General features: G+C 40.0%; 1 protein-coding gene across 2 annotated transcripts in view; it reads right to left on the reverse strand.

Annotated features, from left to right (window-relative positions):
- Positions 1-4,422: 4,422 nt before the first annotated feature.
- The window catches only part of pik3cg (phosphatidylinositol-4,5-bisphosphate 3-kinase, catalytic subunit gamma), a 28,689-nt gene continuing 11,753 nt past the window's right edge, over positions 4,423-21,358 (reverse strand). Inside the window, exons 14-24 of one of the 2 annotated variants that reach the window (XM_023285400.3) lie at positions 20,227-20,292; positions 19,846-19,989; positions 15,960-16,041; positions 15,316-15,419; positions 14,595-14,741; positions 14,421-14,511; positions 14,095-14,225; positions 11,253-11,364; positions 10,910-11,067; positions 8,984-9,065; positions 4,423-8,443 (exon numbers count right to left, since the gene is read on the reverse strand). In XM_023285400.3, the coding sequence (XP_023141168.2) occupies positions 8,244-8,443; positions 8,984-9,065; positions 10,910-11,067; positions 11,253-11,364; positions 14,095-14,225; positions 14,421-14,511; positions 14,595-14,741; positions 15,316-15,419; positions 15,960-16,041; positions 19,846-19,989; positions 20,227-20,292 (1,317 nt within the window). In that variant the 3' untranslated portion in view covers positions 4,423-8,243. Of the gene's footprint in view, positions 8,444-8,983; positions 9,066-10,909; positions 11,068-11,252; positions 11,365-14,094; positions 14,226-14,420; positions 14,512-14,594; positions 14,742-15,315; positions 15,420-15,959; positions 16,042-19,845; positions 19,990-20,208; positions 20,293-21,358 lie in introns of both variants that reach the window. The other variant, XM_055006748.1, reaches the window with a different exon arrangement.

The following is a 21,358-nucleotide window of genomic DNA, read 5'->3' on the forward strand; positions in this document are numbered from 1 at the left end:
ATCCACATTCTCTGCTGGCAGGTAGTTAGATGAGAACATCGATACTGCTCTTATGTCCACACGATGAAAAAAGACTATATTCAGCAGCCAGATTAGCTTAGCTTAGCACCAACCTATCTCTGGTCCAGGAGATATAAAATCCCCCCGACCAGCATCTTTAAAGCTCATTAACTAACACACTGGGTTGCTGTGGTTTCAAATACACAAAAGCAGACAGACAAGATACAGAAAGTGTAACAACACATTTTTATCGGAGTTACTTTGAAGCAGTCATTTCTAGAGGTAATCAGATCCTTTATTTAGGTAAAAGTACTACTATCACATTGTGAAAATACTCCACTACAAGTAAAAGTCCAGAATTCAAAACCTGACTTATGTAAAGGAACACAAGTAAAATCAGCAAAATATCCTGAAAATATAAGAACTATTCTGCAGTAAAATAGTGCCTGTCAGCGTGTTACTGTTAGATACTACATATGATGTTGTTGGGTTAATATTACAGCCACATATGCTGCATTTTACCACTGTAGATGTTTAAGGCTAAGCTCATTTTAACAACTTTATATACTGACGGGCAGCTTAATCTGCAGCAATGAATCATGGGATCATCAGCTGTGTATCTCTAAAGAGTTCACTCTTCATGAGCTCAGAATAATAGCCCTGTTTCAAGCTTTGAGGCATTTTCAAACTAAGGCAAGAGGGGTTCCCTGAAATAGTTCACATATCTTAGGAAGTAGGAGCAGGTTCTCAACCCCTAAAAGAACATTTCATCCATCATAAAAATTTTAAATCACCAAATTTGGAGATATAAGTGTTAACATAACTGCACAAGGGTTTTCTAATCATCAATTAGCCTTTCAACACCATTAGCTAACACAATGTATTATTAGAACACAGGAGTGATGGTTGCTGGAAATGTTCCTCTGTACCCCTATGGAGATATTCCATTAAAAATCAGCTGTTTCCAGCTGGAATAGTCTGGATTTATCATTCATTTATTGGTATCTTCATTGAACAAAACTGATTTTGTTTCAAAAATAAGGACATTTCTAAGTGACCCCAAACTTCTGAATGGTAGTGTATGTGGTGTTCAATGGATATGAAGAGTATGTTGTCAGATAAATTTGGTGGTAAAAGTACAACATTGGCCTCTGACATGAACTAGAAGTATAAAGTTGTACAAAATGGAAACATGCAAGTCAAGTACTTTCATCACTGATTGCAACTCCTCAACGCAAAAGCAATGGTCACTGCATAGATGTGATGCTACTCCTTTGTGTTTTGACTGAATGCATTCTGGAGGCAGCAAAACACACAACAGATACAGGTTCACTTTAACCCCTTGGATGCAGCTTTGCTGTGCTTCATTTCTGTTGCATCAAATTTACTAGAGTTCTAGTTGTGAATTTTGAAATCCCAGTCTGTCCTGGTGGTAAGGATAAACAGACTTCTTGTATTTCAGAATTCTCCCAAGTGTCTCTTATCCACAGAGCTCTGGGCTGGTTGTTCGGCTGTTACCGACTAAATTTAAATCTGTTTTTTCATGTGGAAAGTTAAGGGGTTAAGCAGCTCAAACTGAGACAAAGAAACATCCATGGGAATTGGAAAAGTTTCAGGCTGAGTGAAAATTTGCACTTTCCCCTTGTGATACACCAGAAAATACATTTCCATGAATAAAGGAAGGTGTAAAATTCACTTCACTTTCTGTGTGAAGTTTGGATCCTACCAACCAAAGCCAACCATAAATAAAGACGATAGAAGCACTCAGGAGATGTGCTGACTTGTTCTGGTAAGAACTCCATGAAACATTGATCCATCCATAATCTATACACCGCTTAGTCCTCATTAGGGTCATGGGGGGCTGGAGTCTATCCCAGCTGACTTAGAGTGAAGGCAGGAGACACCTGGACAGGTTACCAGACTATCACAGGACTACATATAGAGACAAACAATCACCCTCACATTAACACCTATGGACAGTTTAGAATCACCAGTTAACATGTTTTTGGACTGGACTGCACAGTGGCTTGGTGGTTAGCACCATCGCCTTACAGCTCAAAGATCCCCAGTTCGCGTTCCGGCTTTCCTGGGATCTTTCTGCACTGAGTTTGCATGTTCTTGATGTGCATACATGGGTTTTCTCCGGGTACTCCGGCTTCCTCCCACAGTCCAAAAACATGCTGAGGTTAATTGGTGACTCTAAATTGTCTGTAGGTGTGAATGTGAGTGTGATTGTTCGTCTCTATGTGTAGCCCTGTGATGGACTGGTGACCTGTCCAGGGTGTCAGCTGAGAAAGGCTCCATTCCCCCCACAACCCTAATGAGGATTAAGCAGTGTATAAATGATGGATGGATGTTTTTGGACTGTGGGAGGAAGCCGGAGAACTTGGAGAAAACCCACACATGCACAGGAAGATCCCAGGAAGGCCGGGATGCGAACAGAGGATCTTCTAGCTTCAAGGTTAAAATACTAACCACCAAGCCACTGTGCAGCCCCTCCATGAAACAGCACTACAAAAAGTAGCGATACTCAAAATGGTTTGGTTTCGAGCTCATATATCGTTTCACAGTATGCTAATTTCATTCTAATTTTAAAGACGTATGTTCCCATCGCAAAAGAGATGAAAAGTAAATGCATGAATGGAGACATCTTCAACAGCACATCTCTGACACACACCGTGAATCCAGCTTTAAATCTGTATTTATGCTCTTCAAGCCACTTAAAGACACCCACCATAAACAGAATCACACCCACACACCATGATCATATACATGCACACAGAGCAGCATTTGCATTTACGTACAAGTGCATATGATGATATGTGCACACGTGCATGCACAGATCACATGCATGCACATCTTTCAGCACTTGGCCCTTTAACCTTCAGCAGCACACAGCACCTAAACCCACAGCTCCGTATGCTAATTAACCTCAAACCAGGTCCGAGCCCTAAAATAACAACTTGTAAAAAGTGAGGTCAGGTCAAATGGTCCTCACCCTGAAGCTGCACAACTCACATTGTTCCTCACAAAGACAGAAGCAGAGGAGCATGCACTACAGTGGCATGATGGCACACACACAGTCATCTCCCCCATCGTCTGATCTGGTTCATGTCTTCGTGGAGAGGAACGGGAGATAATAGAGGAAGGGAGGGAATCGATTCTAGACGCTCCAGTTCACTCCAGTTTCTTCCAGTTCCCTCCCACACCAACCTCACAGCCCTGTCACAGCTGAGGGAGTTATTCCGTAAAAGCTACAGCGCACGTCTATTCTGGAAAAAACAAATGGTAATGCTTCCTGAAAGTCAGTCAGTCACGAAAACAGAAGTGTGTTCTGCCAAAATATCTTTTAGTAGTGAATAAGCTGCCTTTCTAGCAGAGAAACCTGGTTTGTACAGTAAACTATAAGGACAAATCTACAGCTCCATTAGTCATTTTTCTCACAGTATATAGATGTTGTTCTCAGGTTCACTGTCAGTAAAAGACAAACTGGTGAAGCAGTCACATAATGTTCCAAAAGGTATTTTTAGAGGCCTTCCTCTTCTAATATAAATAAAATTCAGTGGGATGACACTGAAAACGTAGCTCGGTTTGTACATTCAATGTGCCCACTATGTCACACATTCCACACACTTGAGTTTAAAGGTTCACTGTGGAGGCTTCTTGAACATTCGTACGCCGTTAGCACCACTGAAACCCTTCTGTGACTTACTGTATAGTAGAGCAGATTATTTATGTCCTATTCAGCTGCTTCATCCAACAGGTCAGTTGAAGAAGATTTAAAACCAGCCTTGTAATTTCATCAGCAAACAAGCAAGTAAACTTCACCTCTAAATGTCAAAGAAAAACAGGGACCAAGGGGAAGGAAAGCTCTGCGACCCATTTGGTTCTATTCAACGAGCACCATTGTTGCCAAGCATCCATACAGTTCACGAGCTTCCAATTAACGTCATAAAAAAAGAGGCCTTAAAGCTGAAGGGAAAAGAGGAGGCTTATCTGTCTAATCCATTTAAACCCAGTACATCACAATGTATACTGTAGCATGCTGCAAGGAAACACACTGACATGAAAGAGATGTTTTGTTCATGTAGCACACCCACTCTCTGCTCAGACTGTGTTGGAAAAAACAAAGAAAGGAAGGTGAGGAGGAGCAGAAAGAAGAGATGATAGAGAAGGAAGAGGGGAACAGAAGGGAAAAGCAGGCGAGAAATCAGAGGAACGGATGAAACCGGTTGATGGTGTCAAGCTTTGTGACCTGTAGTTCTGGGGAGAGGTTTGTGGAGTTGCCCCACCTTGTGGTCAGTTTATCACCACAGTGGAGGGATGTGACTCACTGACATGGAAAGATGCAAGGATAAGTGATCTACATTATACCTAGGAAACAAAACAGTACATCTGATTTGTAAAACAGAGGCAGCAAAGTGTGTTTGTAGCACATGACTTTAATTATCGTGACAAGTTTAAATGCTTCAGTCATTTCTGGGTCCAGAATCAGTGACTGAAGACATTTACAGCCACAAAAAGCTTCATATAAAATTGTCTTTGTAAAGAAATGGAAGGTTTCTGTCTTTCCAATCTGTTTGTAAGCAAACAAAACAAATAAAATATACTGATTATCAAACTTCTGGTGCTTCTCATAGCTTCTGTCTTCAACTTGGATATCATTTATGCTCATGAACTGTGGTAAAGAAAAGTGAACCCTCTTCCTTTTTATTCACAACCAACACATTCCTGAATCCATGTCTAAGTTGTGCTTTACCCGCCTCAGTCTCCATTCAGCTCTTATTTCATTTTTTACAACATAAAAAGCTCACATAGAAATGTTAAATCAGTCATAAAATTCTTGACTATAAAATCCAAAATATTCAGAATCATTAGATAGAAAATTAAAAAAAACAACATTTACACTACTGTTCAAAAGTTTGGGGTCACCCAAACGATTTCATGTTTTCTATAAAACTCACACTTTTATTCATGTGCTAACATAACTGCACAAGGGTTTTCTAATCATCAATTAGCCTTTCAGCACCATTAGCTAACACAATGTAGCATTAGAACACAGGAGTGATGGTTGCTGGAAATGTTCCTCTGTACCCCTATGGAGATATTCCATTAAAAATCAGCTGTTTCCAGCTACAATAGTCATTTACCACATTAACAATGTCTAGACTGGATTTATCATTCACTTAATGTTATTTTCATTGGAAAAAAGCTTTTCTTTCAAAAATCAGGACATTTCTAAGTGACCCCAAACTTTTAAACAGTAGTGTAAATGTTCTGCAATTCTACAAGCAGTAAAAACAGCACTGACCAGCATGTGCTCAAAGTCCCAACAGTTCAATGTAGTATCATGTACCAGTCAACAGTCTGGACACACCTTCTCATTCAATGCTTTTTATTGTACGATTTGCTACATTGTAGACTAATACTGAAGACTAGCACTCTTTTGTTTACAACATAATTACTCCGCCAAGGAGCTCGGTGGAGTTAAGTGACGATCGATGTACGTTTGTCCTTCTGTGAATCTGTCTGTCTGTCTGTTAACAACATTATTCAAAAACGGACTAACGGTGCAAAGTTATTTTTTATTAAAGATTTCATCCATCAGAAATGATACAAAGACTGAGCAGCCTTGGCGGAGTACTGTGCTCTCTGAGTGCTTTTCTTGTTCCGCATGTATTCTTTTATAGTTTTGATGTCTTCAGTATTAATCTACAATGTAGAAAATAAATAAAAACCATTGAATGAGAAGGTGTGTCCAGACTTATGACTGGTAGTGTAGACATGCAGATCTTTTATGTCCTTTACAGTAGTTGTACATTTGTATCTTTAGTGCAAATTAAAATATGGTTCATTTATAAATAATAAAGCTCTCATCCTGAACACTTCAGTGATATTACATTGTTTTTTAAAAATCTCTGACCAGGAGAATCAGCCTGATTCATAATTTACTGAATATTATTCAAGAAGATGGAAGATTTAGAATCTACAATATTTTGCTAACCGTTTTTTTTTTTTTAAAAACACCACACAGCTCCTCTTGGGGTGGAAGCACAGTGCAACACCACTTGAGCAAAATTTAACAACCAGTGTGACATCTACCACATTTTCAAATGCAAATCATGTGAGGGAAATGTGAGAGACGAGTTTCCTCCTATTAAAAGGCAAACAGAAACACAAAGTAGTTAGTCCTTATTTTAAGGGATGAATGCAAACAGTGTAGAGCCCCAGTTCTTTATTCATGGAAGCTGTTATTTTAACCTGAATCTATCATTTACTGTTTCAAGTAGTAACTCTTAAGCAAACAGCAACATTTCAAGCTGCAGTTCACATTTAATGTGAAACTCTTTAAGACTTTGAGAATACGCTGGACACTAACGTTGACTTGTGATTGTCTTAATGCTGCTGATTAAGGCAAATTAAAGAACATTTTTAGAAATATTATTTTGTGTGGCTTTGGTGTGGATGTTTGACTTGGTCTGTGCAGTGCAGTGGTAGCAATCGCTGCCATGTTCAGTTCATTTTCACCTCTGCCCTGATAGCTACCTCGGACTCAGTAGCAGGTCTGTAGAAATGCAGGATCATGGGGAAGATTCTCACTATCTTCAATGTAATTCATTTTCAGTTGCACGTACGAAGACCCTGAGTAGTTCCAGTCTTTTTTCAAACTTTAACTGAATGGTTTAATGGACAGACTTACAGTTATTTAGTTGTAATTTTTATTCTTATCAAAATATCTTTAAAGGTGCCCCAGTAGCTCAACAGGTTGAGTGGGTGACCCATAAAGATGGGCTATAGCTCCCAATGCAGCGGTCATGGTTCGAGTCCGACCCACATCCATCTGCTGCAAGTCCTTTCCCCACTGTTCTCCTCACATTTCCTGTCTCTCTTGCCACTGTCCTCCACAATAAAGGCAAAAAAGGCCCAAAAAAAACCTTAAAAAAAAGTCTTAATACACTGCCTGTCCAAAACAAAAGTCGCACACTCTAATATTTCGTTGGGCTGCTTTTAGCTCTGAGAACGACACACATTCATTGTGGCATCGTTTCGATAAGCTTCTGCAATGTCACAGCATTTATTTCTGTCCAGAGTTGCATTCATTTTCTGCCATGATCTTATATTGATGATGGGAGCGTTGCACAAAGTCTTCTCTAGCACATCCCAAAGGTTCTCAATGGGGCTGAGGACTGGTCTCTGTGGAGGTCAATCCATCTCATGCTCCCTGATCCACTCATTCTCAATGTGAGCCCCATGAATCCTGACATCATCATCTTGGAACATGTCCATGCCATCAGGGAAGAAAAACTCCACTGATGGACAGACCTGGTCATTCAGTATATTCAGGTAGTCAGCTGACCTCATTCTTTGGGAACATAATGTTGCTGAACCTGACCAACCCCAGATCATAACCCTAAACCCCCACAGGCTGGTAGGTACTAGTCATGATGAGTTCATCACTTCATCTGCCTCTCTTCTTACCCTGATGCCCCCATCACTTTGGAACAGGGTAAATCTGGACTCATCAGACCACATGACCTTCTTCCATTGCTCCAGAGTCTAATCTTCATGCTACTTAGCAAACCGAAGCCTTTTTTCCCATTTAGCCTCACTAATCAGTGGTTTTCTTAGAGCTACATCTGTTTAGTCCCAATCCTTAGAGTTCCCTTCATGTGGAAATGCTCTAACTTTCACTATTAAACATAGCCTGAGTTCCACTGTTGATTTCCTACGATCATCTAAGAGTTTGTTCCGACCACATTTGTTCCCCGAAGATGATGGTTCACCACTATCCTTCAGGTTTTAATGATGCATTGGACAGTTCTTAACCTGAGTTTAGTAGTTTCAGAAATCTCCTTAGTTGTTTTCTTTGCTTGATGCAGGCCAATAATTTGACCCTTCTGAGACAGATTAACATCCTTTCCATGACCACAGGATATGTCTTCCAACATGGTTGTTTAAGAAATGAGAAGCTCCTCACTGCATCAGCTAGGGTTAAATAAGTTGTTGCAGCTGAAACGTATTCATCTCTGCAGTAATTATCCAATGGAAGGCTCTTACCTATTTGCTTAGTTAAATCCAGGTGGCGACTGTTTTTTGGACAGGGAGTGTATCTGACGTGCTCTAAAATACAAAATGCTTAGAAAAATCTTTTATACAGTCATCAGATTTTACAGTCTCCTGTGGACTCTATAGTAAGACTCTTGTCTATTTTTGTTGTTGACTTGAATATGTCTTCAGAGTTCCTAGGTGGATCGTTTCTCTACACCCTGCTTGATCCCCAGCACCAGATGAACAAACCAGTTGACCTGAACCATCCAGCCTTTCTCCCTGCAGATCTCTATCTGGTCCAGCAGGTGGCGCTGAGCATCGTCCTCGCTGCGACCGACAGTCAGTGCCTCGCGGATGTACTCGATATCCTCCTTACTGGTCAGCTGGGGCATACCTGGTAATGACCAACACACAGGAGTCTCATTTTAATGACAAAAGTATGGCCACGTAGTAGACTAAATCTAAAACTACAACTTTTTGCCACTCACCAGCCGACAGGTGAACCAGCAACACTTCTACTGGGTACAACAGGATGAATTCACCTGGTTGTTATTAGTTGAAAATAAACTGACTTTGTTTCTATCCTCAGGCCATCAGGCTACTAAATCACTGACTCACCTGCAGTATCTATAAATAGTAATATTTTGCACATACCTCTAGTCTATTCACACATGACAGTATTGCACAAGATGCTAACATTTGCAAACACAATTTATTTGTAACTATTTTCATCATATTTTTAATTTATTCTTTTTTATTTCATTTTATCTTATTTGTTATTTCAGTTGTGTGAAGGGAACTCGCAAAATAAGAACCTCATTACTCAGAGTAACCACTGTGTTTAGGACAATGAAGTTCTTGAATGCTGAATCTTGTTCTACTGTGAAGCAGCAAAGCAGTGACTGCGTAGGTAATAAAAAGCAGGAAGTCGTACCGGTCATCAGCATCATGGAGAACAGGATGATGAGCAGGTTGGTGTGATGTCGGAGAGCGAGATAAGCCTTCACACACACATCCTGACACACAAAGGATCAACAAGATACATCAACACACAGATAACACAAAGTTGATAGAGTATTTCTGCAGTAAGCATCTTTCCCATATTCAGTAATAGGCTTGATGAGGCTGTTTTCATGTCAGTCTTGGATTATGATCATGTTATATACAGCTATGCAACTTCTTCTACAATTAAACCTCTGGACTCTGTCTCTCTCTCTGCCTTGTGGTTTATGTGTCTACAGTCCACATCAGTCTATTTTACACTACCGTTCAGAATTTTGGAGCCACCCAGGAAATTTCATGTTTTCCATGAAAACTCACACTATTATTCATGTGCTAACATAATTGTACAAGCGTTTTCTAATCATTAATTAGCCTTTCAACACCATTAGCTAACACAATGTAGCATTGTGTTAGCTAATCATCAAAACTATGAATGAACACATGGAACTATGTCGTAAACAAAAAAGTGTGAAATAACTCTAAATATGTTTTATATTTTAGATTCTTTCAAATAGCCACCCTTTGCTTTGATTACTGCTTTGTACAGTCTTGGCATTCTCTGGATGAGCTTCATGAGGTAGAACCTGAAATGGTTTCCACTTCACAGGTGTGCCTTGTCAAAGTTCATTTGTGGAATTTCTTGCCTTCTTAATGGGGTTGGGACCATCAGTTGTGTTGTGCAGAAGTCAGGTTGGTCCACAGTTGACAGCCCTATTTGACAACTGTTAGAATCCAGATTATGGCAAGAACCAATCAGCTAAGTGAAGAGAAACAACAGTCCATCATTACTTTAAGAACTGAAGGTCAGTCAGTCTGGAAAATTGCAAAAACTTTGAATGTATCCCCAAGTGCAGTCACAAAAACCATGAAGCGCTTCGACCAAACTGGCTCACATGAGGACCTCCCCAAGTCCCATGTGATCCCAAAGCCCCGAACCAGTCCAGATGGTTTGGGATGAGATGGACGCTGAATGAAGGCAAAAGGACCAACAAGTGCTCAGCATCTCTGGGAACTCATTCAAGACTGTTGGAAAACCATTTCAGGTTCTACCTCATGAAGCTCATCCAGAGAATATCAAGAGTGTACAAAGCAGAAATCAAAGCAAAGGGTGGCTATTTTGAAGAATCTAAAATATAAAACATGTTTTGACTTATTTCCACTTTTTTACTACATAATTCCAGATGTGTTCATTCATAGTTTTGATGCCTTCAGTGAGAATCTACAATGTAAATAGTCATGAAAATAAAGAAAAAACAATAAATGAGAAGGTGTGTCCAAACTTTGGACTGGTAGCGTGTTAGCTAAACATGAAATTTTAATGGATTTATTTAATTAACTGTGACCTTATTTGTTTTCTTTTTCTCCCTGTTTTTGTAATTTAACTCAGTGTCTTTGAAAAAGACTGTTTCCCCTCAGTGATCTCTCAAGCATAAATAAAGGCTGAATGAATGAATAGATGAAAATTCTCTACTAATTTCTGAAAAGATCTCATTTCAATGACATATGATTTCTTTTTTTAATAGTAGTGGATGGATGTCGTGCATATGTGAAAGTACACTACCAGTCAAAAGTTAGGACACACCTTCTCATTCAATAGTTTTTATTTAATTATTTTATACATTTTAGATTAATACTGAAGACATCAAAACTATAAAAGAATACATATGGAATTATGTTGTAAACAAAAAAGTGTTAATCTTCAGTATTAATCTACAATGTAGAAAATAATACAAATAAATAAAAAGCATCGAATGAGAAGGTGTGTCCAAACTTCTGACTGGTATTGTATCTGAGTAAGTGGATGAACCCTTCAGTCTCCTTCAGCATTAAGTCAAATGTAAAAACATATTGTAAGCACCTGGAACTTCTGGAAGTGGGGGCTGCTTTTCTTTCCTGACGTTCCCATGACATACAGGAAGTCTGGTGTGAGCACGAAGGGAACCCACTCCTTACTGATTCCCATGAAGCTCTTATAATTCCCCAGGATGTGACCAAAGTCGATGTGGAAGAGATTCCCTGCAGCAGCACAAAGGACATTAGTGAGTATTTCCTTGAAAATAATGACATGTATTAATACTTAGAGCTAAGTTTAAACATGAAGCTCTTTTTGCAAACTTTACAGGCTGCAATATTTCCTCAGCATGTCTTTAGATATGTATTGTTTGACCGACAGTGAGATGAAAGCACAGACGTGACATTACCAGATTCAGTGATCATAATGTTGTCATTGTGGCGATCTCCAATACCCAGGACATAAGTAGCCACACAGTATCCACCACAGGAGAACAGGAACCTCTCCACAGCCTGCTGGAACTGCACACAGAGAACAACTGTTACAGTAAAACCATTTTTAAGCTATTTTTTTTCATGCCATTATTTACTCACATATAAAAATAAGTGGACTGTAATCCAGAAGTTTGATTAATAGGCTGCAGAAGAGAAGATTTAGGTTAGGAGCCTCAAGTCACTCAGCTCAAACGACCCTTAGCAAGGAAACAAATGGACCCCTCATTGTTTGAGAGGAGATAACAATTCTGTGCAGTGGTGCTGTGTAAATGTGTAAAAGTTGCAGCTACACTGAAAAAAAAGTGCATTCTCAATGCAGAAAAGCAGCAGTTAAAAATAGCCCTTCAGACAGTGTGTATGCAGGTGTCCCAGCTAAAAGCAGTGTGTGTGAGTTCAGTGGTGACAGGAAAAACCATGTGGCTTGCTTCCTTCCTGTCTGTCACGCTGCTGTTTCCTCTAATGTGACACAGAACTGCAGCTGAAAACAAAGCTAGCGACACACTCATTCCATCACGCCTGGAACACACACTGCATCTGCTGTAAAACCTCTGCATGGATCAGTAGAGCTGCACGCCTGTGGCCACCATGACTCATCAATAACAATGTGGTGACTTTTGAATCCTGATTATTAACCGACTTCAGAGACACAATATTTGATTGCAGTTTGACATTTAAACAGATCACAGCTTCGACTTCCCTGTTGTGCCACGATCTTATTAGTACATAAATCTTAGCATCAGAATCACACAAGCCCTCCTTTACAATACAGCCTCCATCCATAATCTATACACCGCTTCATCCTCATTAGGGCTGTGGGGGGCTGGAGTCTATCCCAGCTGACTTAGGGTGAAGGCAGGAGACACCTGGACAGGTCACCAGTCTATCACAGGACTACATATAGAGACAAACAATCATACTCACATTCACACCTACAGACAATTTAGAATCACCAGTTAACCTCAGCATGTTTGTGGACTGTGGGAGGAAGCTGGAGAACCTGGAGAAAACCCACACATGTACAGGGGGAACATGCAAACTCCATGCAGAAAGATCCCAGGAAGGTGGGGACGCAAACCAGAGATCTTCTAGCTGCTAGACGAAAGCGCTAACCACCAAGCCACTGTACAGCTCAGTTCATATCCTAGAAGCAAAATGTAAATTAAATGTCACTTGCTGGTCACCTGCTTCTCAACAGACACTGAAGTTCACAGATGTTCTCTAAACGCTTCAGCAGGCTACAGTAGATACCAGCTTGGTGGCTGTGCACAGAGAAGCCTCTAGTCTCCACTCACTTACCGCCGTGCAGCAGCTCAGACAACTCTGAGACCAACAATTACTTTAAAAAGAGTCAAGTAAGGCAACAGTGCTAACCACCAAGCCACTGTGCAGCTCACAATGCAACTTACTGAAGCAAAATATAGAGAAAAGTCTATCAAAGCTTTTCAACCAAAACTGAGTCACAAGAGCTGCTTTCACTTTCACACTGTGTAGCACTATTGTTATCCAAGTTGGGGTAACATTAGTAAAGTTATTCTTGATGCATTCATCATTCTGGAGTTTATGGTGTTTTTTAAGGTTAGTTGTGTTGCTGTGCAGCACAGACACAAGTCTTATTCTCTGTCTCCATGTGATTTCCTTATGCTAAACATCAACAACCCTAGAGCCAAAATACTTCCTAACAACACATGAACATCAGCTTGGAGGGACCGGCTCTCACCTTCACCTTTGTCTCACCCAGATCTGTCAGTCAGACACTTGGCATTCTGGGAGTTCAGTCACTCCGCATTAAGGCAGCTGCTGGAAATCTGTCCGCCTTATTTGATTCTGGCCTTTGTTTTGATGACCACGTCAAGAAGGTGGTTCTGTCCAGTAAATAAAAACAGGGTCGGCCCTGTTTTTATTTTTCCTGTAAAGATTTCTATAATGCTCTTTACACAGGTATTACTCAGGATTCTCTTCACGGCCTTCTTTTGGTTCAAAGTACCGCAGATAAAATCATCAACTTCCATCCTGGCCTCTCTGCACTGGCTCTGTTCATTTTTGCATTGATTTTAAAATTCTACTGTTCATTTTTCTGGCCTTACATGACCAAGCCCCTGCAAGCATCGAGGATCTACAGACCTCGGTGCCAAACTTATCTCTCCTGCTGAGATTAGGTTTGTTAAATCTATCACTGCTTCTAAACCACTTCTTAAAACATTCTTTTTTTAGAAAAGTTTTATGTGTGTTAATTTTGATTTCTTTTTCTTAAGTTTCTTTTTAATTTATGATTTATTGTTGTTTTAGAGATGTTTTACTCTAGTTTTATTGTTGTTTTTAATCCTTTTGTGAAGCACTTTGTAAGTTTATTAGGAATGCTAAATAAAGTTGATCATTATTATTATATTGCTCCATATGTATATAATCCTTTTACTCTGTGAACACCTTCTAAAAGTGAAGCTAAAACATCTCCACCACTCCCTGGTGACTGGCTTCTAGCTCAGGAAGGACTTGATTTGATAAACAGTTTTCTATGCGCACATTTTAAACGTTGATCCATTATCATCTAATCATAAGAACTCAAAATCTTGATCAAGATTGATATTTAATAAACTGAGCAGCCCTATTGATCAGTTTTTTTGTGATCAGATGTATTAATGATCTGGAGAATGGGTCAGAGAGTCTTTTACATAGAATCCTTTAACGGTTGTATAGCTTTTTTACTCTTCAGGTCAGAAGACACTACATCTGATGAGACTAGCTGGTTGTGATTCATACCTTCTCCTCGCTGACACACTTGTCCCGGAGCCACTGACAGAGGAGTTCATCTTTGAACGCTCCGGTGCTTCCGACAACACTCTGCTGGATGTTAGCAATGGTGGTGGCGTCCTTAACGATCTCAATCATACCTGCATTAATGCAACAGTCAAGACAGAGGAAAGGAGTAAGAATCACAGAAATGACAAGACTGTTGTTAGATCTTCACTTTAAAAAATGCCAAAATTGTTTAAAAAAAAGAACAACATTGGCCAGATCACTTGGCTCTTGTACTTAAGTAAAAGCAGCAATAATACAATGTAAATGTACCAATGTATGTAACTGACCTATCCTGTTGCCAGTGGAGATGCAGCCATACGGCAACAGACAGAGATCCAAGGATTCAGTCTCCCAGATGGACTCCATGATCAGCAGAATCTAAAAGCATGAAAAAGGAGCTGTACAGACGTTTTCTTTAATAATTCTCTAACTTCCATCCTAGACATGATGTCGCTCCTCACCTGCAGGATCAGCATGTCCTGTCTGAGGTCATCACCGTCTTTGAAGATGATGCCTATGGGGTCTTTGGACAGAGTGGTGGGGTCGGCCCTTTTGAACTGCAGCCACAGCGGCTTCTTCTTCGACGCCATCACTTTGCACTGTTCAATCTACAAGCACAAAAAGGGTCAGATTAAACGCAGATAATATTTTCCTGTTTTCATGTGGATGTTTTATTTACTCTCAGTTGATCACTGCAAAGACCTTTACTTGGGTATCAGCCAGGGCTCCTTCTACCATCTCCCACTGATACACGCCATAAAACTCTCTGCTAAGCCTCTAGCTTTTTAACAATCTTATTCAAACTTATCTCTTTGTGAAAGCTTTTTGAACTGTGACGTGTTTTTTATACTTTTTAAATTCATATCCATTGCTCTTATTCATTCTGCTGCTTTAATTTCCTGTATCAATGTCCCTTGGCCTAAATCTCATTTTATTTGCCAAGTCTGATTCTATTCCTATTTTATTTTATGTCAAGTAAAGGACATTGTAGATTTTTAATAAAAGTGCATACAAACAGTGGATACAAAGTGTAGTTTAATATTATTTTTTGATGAGAAATCAGTAATGACATCAGTAACGTATCTAAAGCATACCTAGACCGCTTCTTCTCTAGTGTGTGTGTGTGTGTGTGTGTGTGTGTGTGTGTGTGTGTGTGTGTGTGTAGGGGTGTGTGTTGCTCACCAGCAGGACTCCAGCTCTTAGTCCTGGATCATACGGGACTCTAAAACTCTCTGGCAGACCTGACGCTTGCAGAGTCTCCAGTTTCTGACGCAACTGAAACACCACTGACCAACACACAACACAAACACAGCTTTAGTTTCACTATTTTGCTCTACAAACCACATTAGACTGAATACACATACTGCTACTGCAAATTTTTGTTCTTATCTGGCCTCTATTTCAATCAGACTGTACAGTCAAGCCTGCTCCCAGTAGTTCAGCTCACCTACTAACTGTGCAATAAAAATGCATATAAGAACACTGTGCAATTTCACAGAAATTTTCCTGTGAGCATTTATATTTCTTCTAGGAGAAAATGACTATTTATATGTGTGTGCTGTGTGCATTGTGTGTTGCTCTTTTTTTCTTGCACTATTTTCTGAATTTGCTGCTGTAACACCAAAAATTTCCCTGCTGCGGGATCAATAAAGGTTTAATCAATCAATCAGTCTACCTATCCATCTATCTGTCTATCCACACATCCACCCATCCATCCATCCATCCATCCCAGAACTCATCAGATGATCTAAGAACATAAAACTGTGCAGTGTAGGTTAGTATCAGTGTTTCATTTTTACTTGAATTTTCATCCACTTCCTCCTCACCTTGTGCTGTGACGTGATATTTGTCGTCAGACATGGCCTTGATCTCACAGGTGACTTTCTGCAGAGCCTCAGTCATCTCCACCTGCACAGTATCGGTTTTTCATATCAAAGCTCTTTTGACTTACTTTTAATTTGCCAGAAATATCACCCGTACACCCACACACTCCTGATATGAAACACACCACCCCAGAAATCCCCCCTGCTGCTTCCCCACCAAAACTGCTACAGGATTAGTGCTGTTGCCTCACATCTTGTACCAGTGTGCCATGCAGTTGTATCCATAGCTGTAGACATTCACTCCCCTCCAAAAGTATTGGAACACTGAGGCCAATTCCCTTATTTTTGCTGTAGACTGAAAACATTTGACATCAACCAATGAATATGAGACAAGAAATCAACATTTCAGCTTTTATTTCCAGGTATTTACATCTGGATCTGATACACAACTTAGAAGATAGCACCTTCTGTTTGAACCCACCCATTTTTTCGTGTGAACAAAAGAATTGGAACGTGTGACTGGCAGGTATGTTTTGTTGCCCTGGTGTGTCCTGTTACATTGATTATTCAAACAATGAATAGCGCTCAACGTCTACGTTCAGTTTCAGATGTGGGTTTTTGCCTGTGCAGACTGCATCTATAGTTAGAGGTGGAACCAACATGAAAACCAGAGACCCGTCTATGGGAGAAAATTAAGCAATTGTGAAGCTGAGAGAAGATGGAAAATCAAACACAGATATGGCACAATCATTGGCCATACACAGTTCAACCATTTGGAATGTTCTGAAGAAGAAAGAAACCACTGGTGGACTGAGTAACAGACGTCTAACAGGTAGACCAAGGAAAACAGCAGCAGTTGATAACAGAAACATTGTAAGAGCTGTAAAGAAAGACCCTAAAACAACTGTTAGTGATCAGCAATATCCTCCAGAGGGCAGGAGTGAAGGTATCACAATCTACTGTTAACAGAAGACTTCATGAACAAAAGTACAGAAGCTACACCAGAACATCAAACCACTCATTAGCAAGAAGAACAGGAAGGCCAGGCTGGAATTTGCTAGAAAGTACAGAGATGAGCCTCAAAAATTCTGGGACAAAGTTTTATGGACTGATGAGACAAAGACAAAGCTTTACCAAAGGGATGGAAAGACTAAAGTTTGGAGAAAGAAAGGATCTGCCCATGATCCCAAACATACAAGCTCATCTGTGAAACACTGGAGGTGAAGTCATGGCTTGGGCTGCCATGGTTCTTCTGGGACGGGCTCATTAATCTTCACTGATGATGGAACACATAATGGCAGCAGCAAAATGAACTCAGAAGTCTACAGAAACATTTTATCTGGCAATTTAAAGGAAGATGCAACCAAACTGATTGGGAGATCCTTCATCGTGCAGCAAAATAATGACCCAGAACACACCGGCAAAACAACAAAGGAGTTCATCAGGAAGGTTTTAGACTGGCCAAGTCAATCTCCAGACTTCAATCCTATAGAGCTGCATTTTACCTGGTAAAGAGACTGAAGTGGGTAACACCCAAAACAAACAACAACTGAAAGAGGCTGCAGTGAAAGCCTGGAAAAGCATCACAAAAGAAGAATGCAAAAGTTTGGTGATGTCAGTTGGTCACAGGCTTGATAACTAAATATTAAGTCTTATTCACTTTAATCTGTTTGAAGTCACTCTGTTTCAATACTTTTGATCACCTATAGATTTGGTGTTCCATTACAAATAATGCTTCTTCTTCTAAGTTGTGTATCAGATCCAGTTGTAAACACCTGGAAATAAAAGCTGAAATGTTGATCTCTTGTCTCATATTCATCGTTGAATGTCAAACCCAAATATTTTCAGTCTACAGCAAAAATTTTGGCCTCGCTCTTCCAATACTTTTGGAGGGGAGCATACATACTAAAAAACTGGTACATAGCATCCTACATAGAGTGTATAAAAATAGAGAAAAGCAAAATAGGAAAGTAAAACAGGGTGAAACAGGAGGCACACGTTCACACACAGAATAATAGTCAAAAAAGGCTCTATTCAGCTCTGTGCCAACGGTCAACACTGCTGAGAGGATGGAGCAGAGGAAATAAAAATAGAGGATTAACCCTATGAGCCCTGGCCTGTTCTCAGAGTAATTTCACTGCCTTTAATTCTAAGCTCTTATCTTGGTCATTTTAAGGCCTAGACATACATGCTGTATCTTGATTTTTTCAGAACAGTCGATGCTATCCAGCTATTTGATCATTTGATTTGATAAAACTTTAAGATTTTTTATATGAGTATTATCATCTAGAGAAAAATCCTACATGGAACGTTTTTATACGTATCATATTATAAAAGGCAGGCAGTAGAGATATCATTTCAGAATTGTGTAGGGGAGATTATCTTGAAACTTACAATATCACAACCATGACTGGAAGATACTGTATGAAAATATATGTAATTAGCAGAGATAAATGTCGTAGTTTTGTTTGTGGGCATTCGCATGAAGCAAATGTTGTGACAAGCGTAATCACATAGCTTTTCTTCTGTTCTTAATTGCGATATGTGTTTCAAACATATTTCATGATGAGTTCAGGGGTAATTCAAACATGGTGATGAGTGCTTGAGATGGTACAGAGGTAAGTGGTGAACTGCTAGAGATTAAAAAAAAGTAAAGTTACCCAAAACTGAAAAATAATGTACATTTCAGAATTATACAAGAAGCCCTTTTTCAGGGAACAGGAAATGGGTTTACAACTTAAAGCTGTTCTGCAGCAATGGAGGTTGATCAAGCCTTGAAAGTTGGTGCTACCAAATCCTACAGGTGTCCTAAATTTTCTTGATTACTTCCAACCCCCTCTGTCTGCATAAAAGTAGTGTTGGAACACACCGTGACACCAAACCCTCAAGAGCATTATTTGAACAGTACTGTACTGCAGAAAGTAGTGTGTTGCTATACAAATGGTGAGGAAAAGGCAATTAACAATAGAAGAGAGACAGACCATCATAACACTTATAAATGTAGGTCTTTCCTACAGAGAAACTGTGAAGAAAGTCAAGGTGTCAGTGAGTACAGTTTTCTTCACCATCAAAAGGCTCAGAAACTGGAGGAAACTCTGACAGGAAGAGGTCTGGAAGACCCAAAGCAACAATAGAATCAGAAGACAAGTTTATGAGAGTCAACAGCTTGGTGATAGGAGCTCACAGGACAACAGCTTCAAGCACAGCTTCATAGTGGTCGTAGTGAGAAGTGTCAGTTTCAACTGTGAAGACATGGAGTTGTAGGTTTGACAGGTGGAGTTGCAGCAAGAAAGTCATTGCTAAGACATCAGAATATGAAAAAGAAGCTTGCCTGGACCATGAAACACCACCAATGGACTACTGAAGACTGGAAGAAGGTATTATGGACTGATGAATCAAAATTTGAAATGATCGGTTCATCATGCAGGATTTTTATACACCATCCAGTAGGAGAAAGGATGGTTCCTCAGTGTTTGACATCAACTGTCAAACATGGAGGAGGAAGTGTGATGGTCTGGGGCTGTTTTACTGGATCCAGGGTTGGTGACTTGTACAGAGTGAGAGGAACCCTGAACATAAACAGCTACCACAGCATTCTGCAGCACCATGCAGTATCCTCTGCTATGTTCCTAGTTGGTCAGAGGTTCATCCTACAGCAAGATAATGACCCAAAACATAAGCCCAAGCTATGCCAGAACTACCTTAGGAAAGCAGCACAGTCTCCAGACTTAAACCCCATGGAGCTGGTTTGGGATGAACTGGACAGAAGATTGAAAGCAAAGCAACCTACAAGTGCCACACATTTATGGGAACTTCTGCAACAGAGTTGGGAAGAACTTTCTGAAGAATGTATATCTTGGTGTAAAGAGCTGTAAATGAGGCCTGTCACCTGTTTCCTGAAGTCTTGCAGCATGTTTTCACCACAGCCTCTGAGGTAGGCCTCCAGCAGGACGGCATACCTCTGCTGGTAGTGCATGGACTGGGCGATCTCACTCCGCAGGAACCAGAAGAGGAAATGACCAATACGCTTACTCTGAGCACGGAAAACACAAGAAAGAGGCAAAAAATCTTACATATGATGCACACAAACACAAATATGATTATTATTTTTATTAGGAAATTTAATGTAAATGTTGAAAAATTGCTACTGAAACCTTTTTGTCATTGGTATATTGCGGAAACTGAATCGAATGGAAACAAAATAAACAGGAACACACACATGTTGCGTGATACAGTGTAAATACAAACATACAGATGTCTTTCGGCTCACCCTCAGAGCTCTCTTCAGCAGGAACCTGACCAGAGCGCTGTCATGGTAGGGCTCGAACTTTACCGCCTGCAGACACACGCACGCATACACACGCACACAAACACAAACACAAACACACACACACACACACACACACACACACACACACACACACACACACACACACACACACACACACACACACACACACACACACACACACACACACACACACACACACACACACACAATGAATCTTATAACTGACAAAAGCTAAATCAGGATTTTCAGGTTTCTGGCGCTCTGATAAAACTAAACACAAAATTTCCTCAACTGATAATGATCATGTAATATTTTAAAGTAAAGCAGTGATACTCATATGTACTATAAACCTGTAAATTTTGCTATGAAAATGTTATTGGTCAAGCAGTGGTGCTGTCACTTGTGTGCCAGCAAACTACAAAGCCACATTTAAGACACTCCAAAACCAGACTCTGTGACTATGTAAAATGTTCCAGAGCCTCGGGTTCACAGGGGATTTACCCAAAAAAGTTTACAAAAGGAATTTCAGACTGGGGATAAAGTGTGATGGGACCCAACATGGATTGTGGCAGTGAAGGAAGTACAACAAAACAAAAAGCTCATTGAGGACAGACAGAAGTGAAGGAAGCAGTGAGTGGTTGAACAGGTCAGAAGTGTGTGCAGACAGATGGACTGAGTAGAAATCCTATCCGACAATACACAGTGTTTTCTATGATGATTCTGACAAACAAAGCCCTCTTAGACCAACTGAAATGTCTCTTTATTACAAGTTAAAGCATGCAACCATTTTCTGGTTACTTTTGTTATGAACTTATCGTTACATGAAATGACTTCTGATACTGATTTAAAGCCAATATCTGAAAATCTCAACCATCCTTTTTGTTGCTTTTTCTGTGTTCTACTAAAATAGTTCACCCAGCATTTAAAAATAGATCACACAGAATGACACCTACATGATAATACCAGCTCTGAGCCAGTGTTACAAATGTGCTAAGCAAGTTTTTACTCTTTCAGAAAGAGTCTAAATCACTTTATTGTACTTTTTGGAGGGGAGTGTACATACTAAAAAATACCTGCAGCGTATGCTACAGTATAAAGCATTCTATGTAGA

Source organism: Amphiprion ocellaris, chromosome 21 (genome assembly GCF_022539595.1).
Source record: "Amphiprion ocellaris isolate individual 3 ecotype Okinawa chromosome 21, ASM2253959v1, whole genome shotgun sequence".
Taxonomy (NCBI): Eukaryota; Metazoa; Chordata; class Actinopteri; family Pomacentridae; genus Amphiprion; species Amphiprion ocellaris.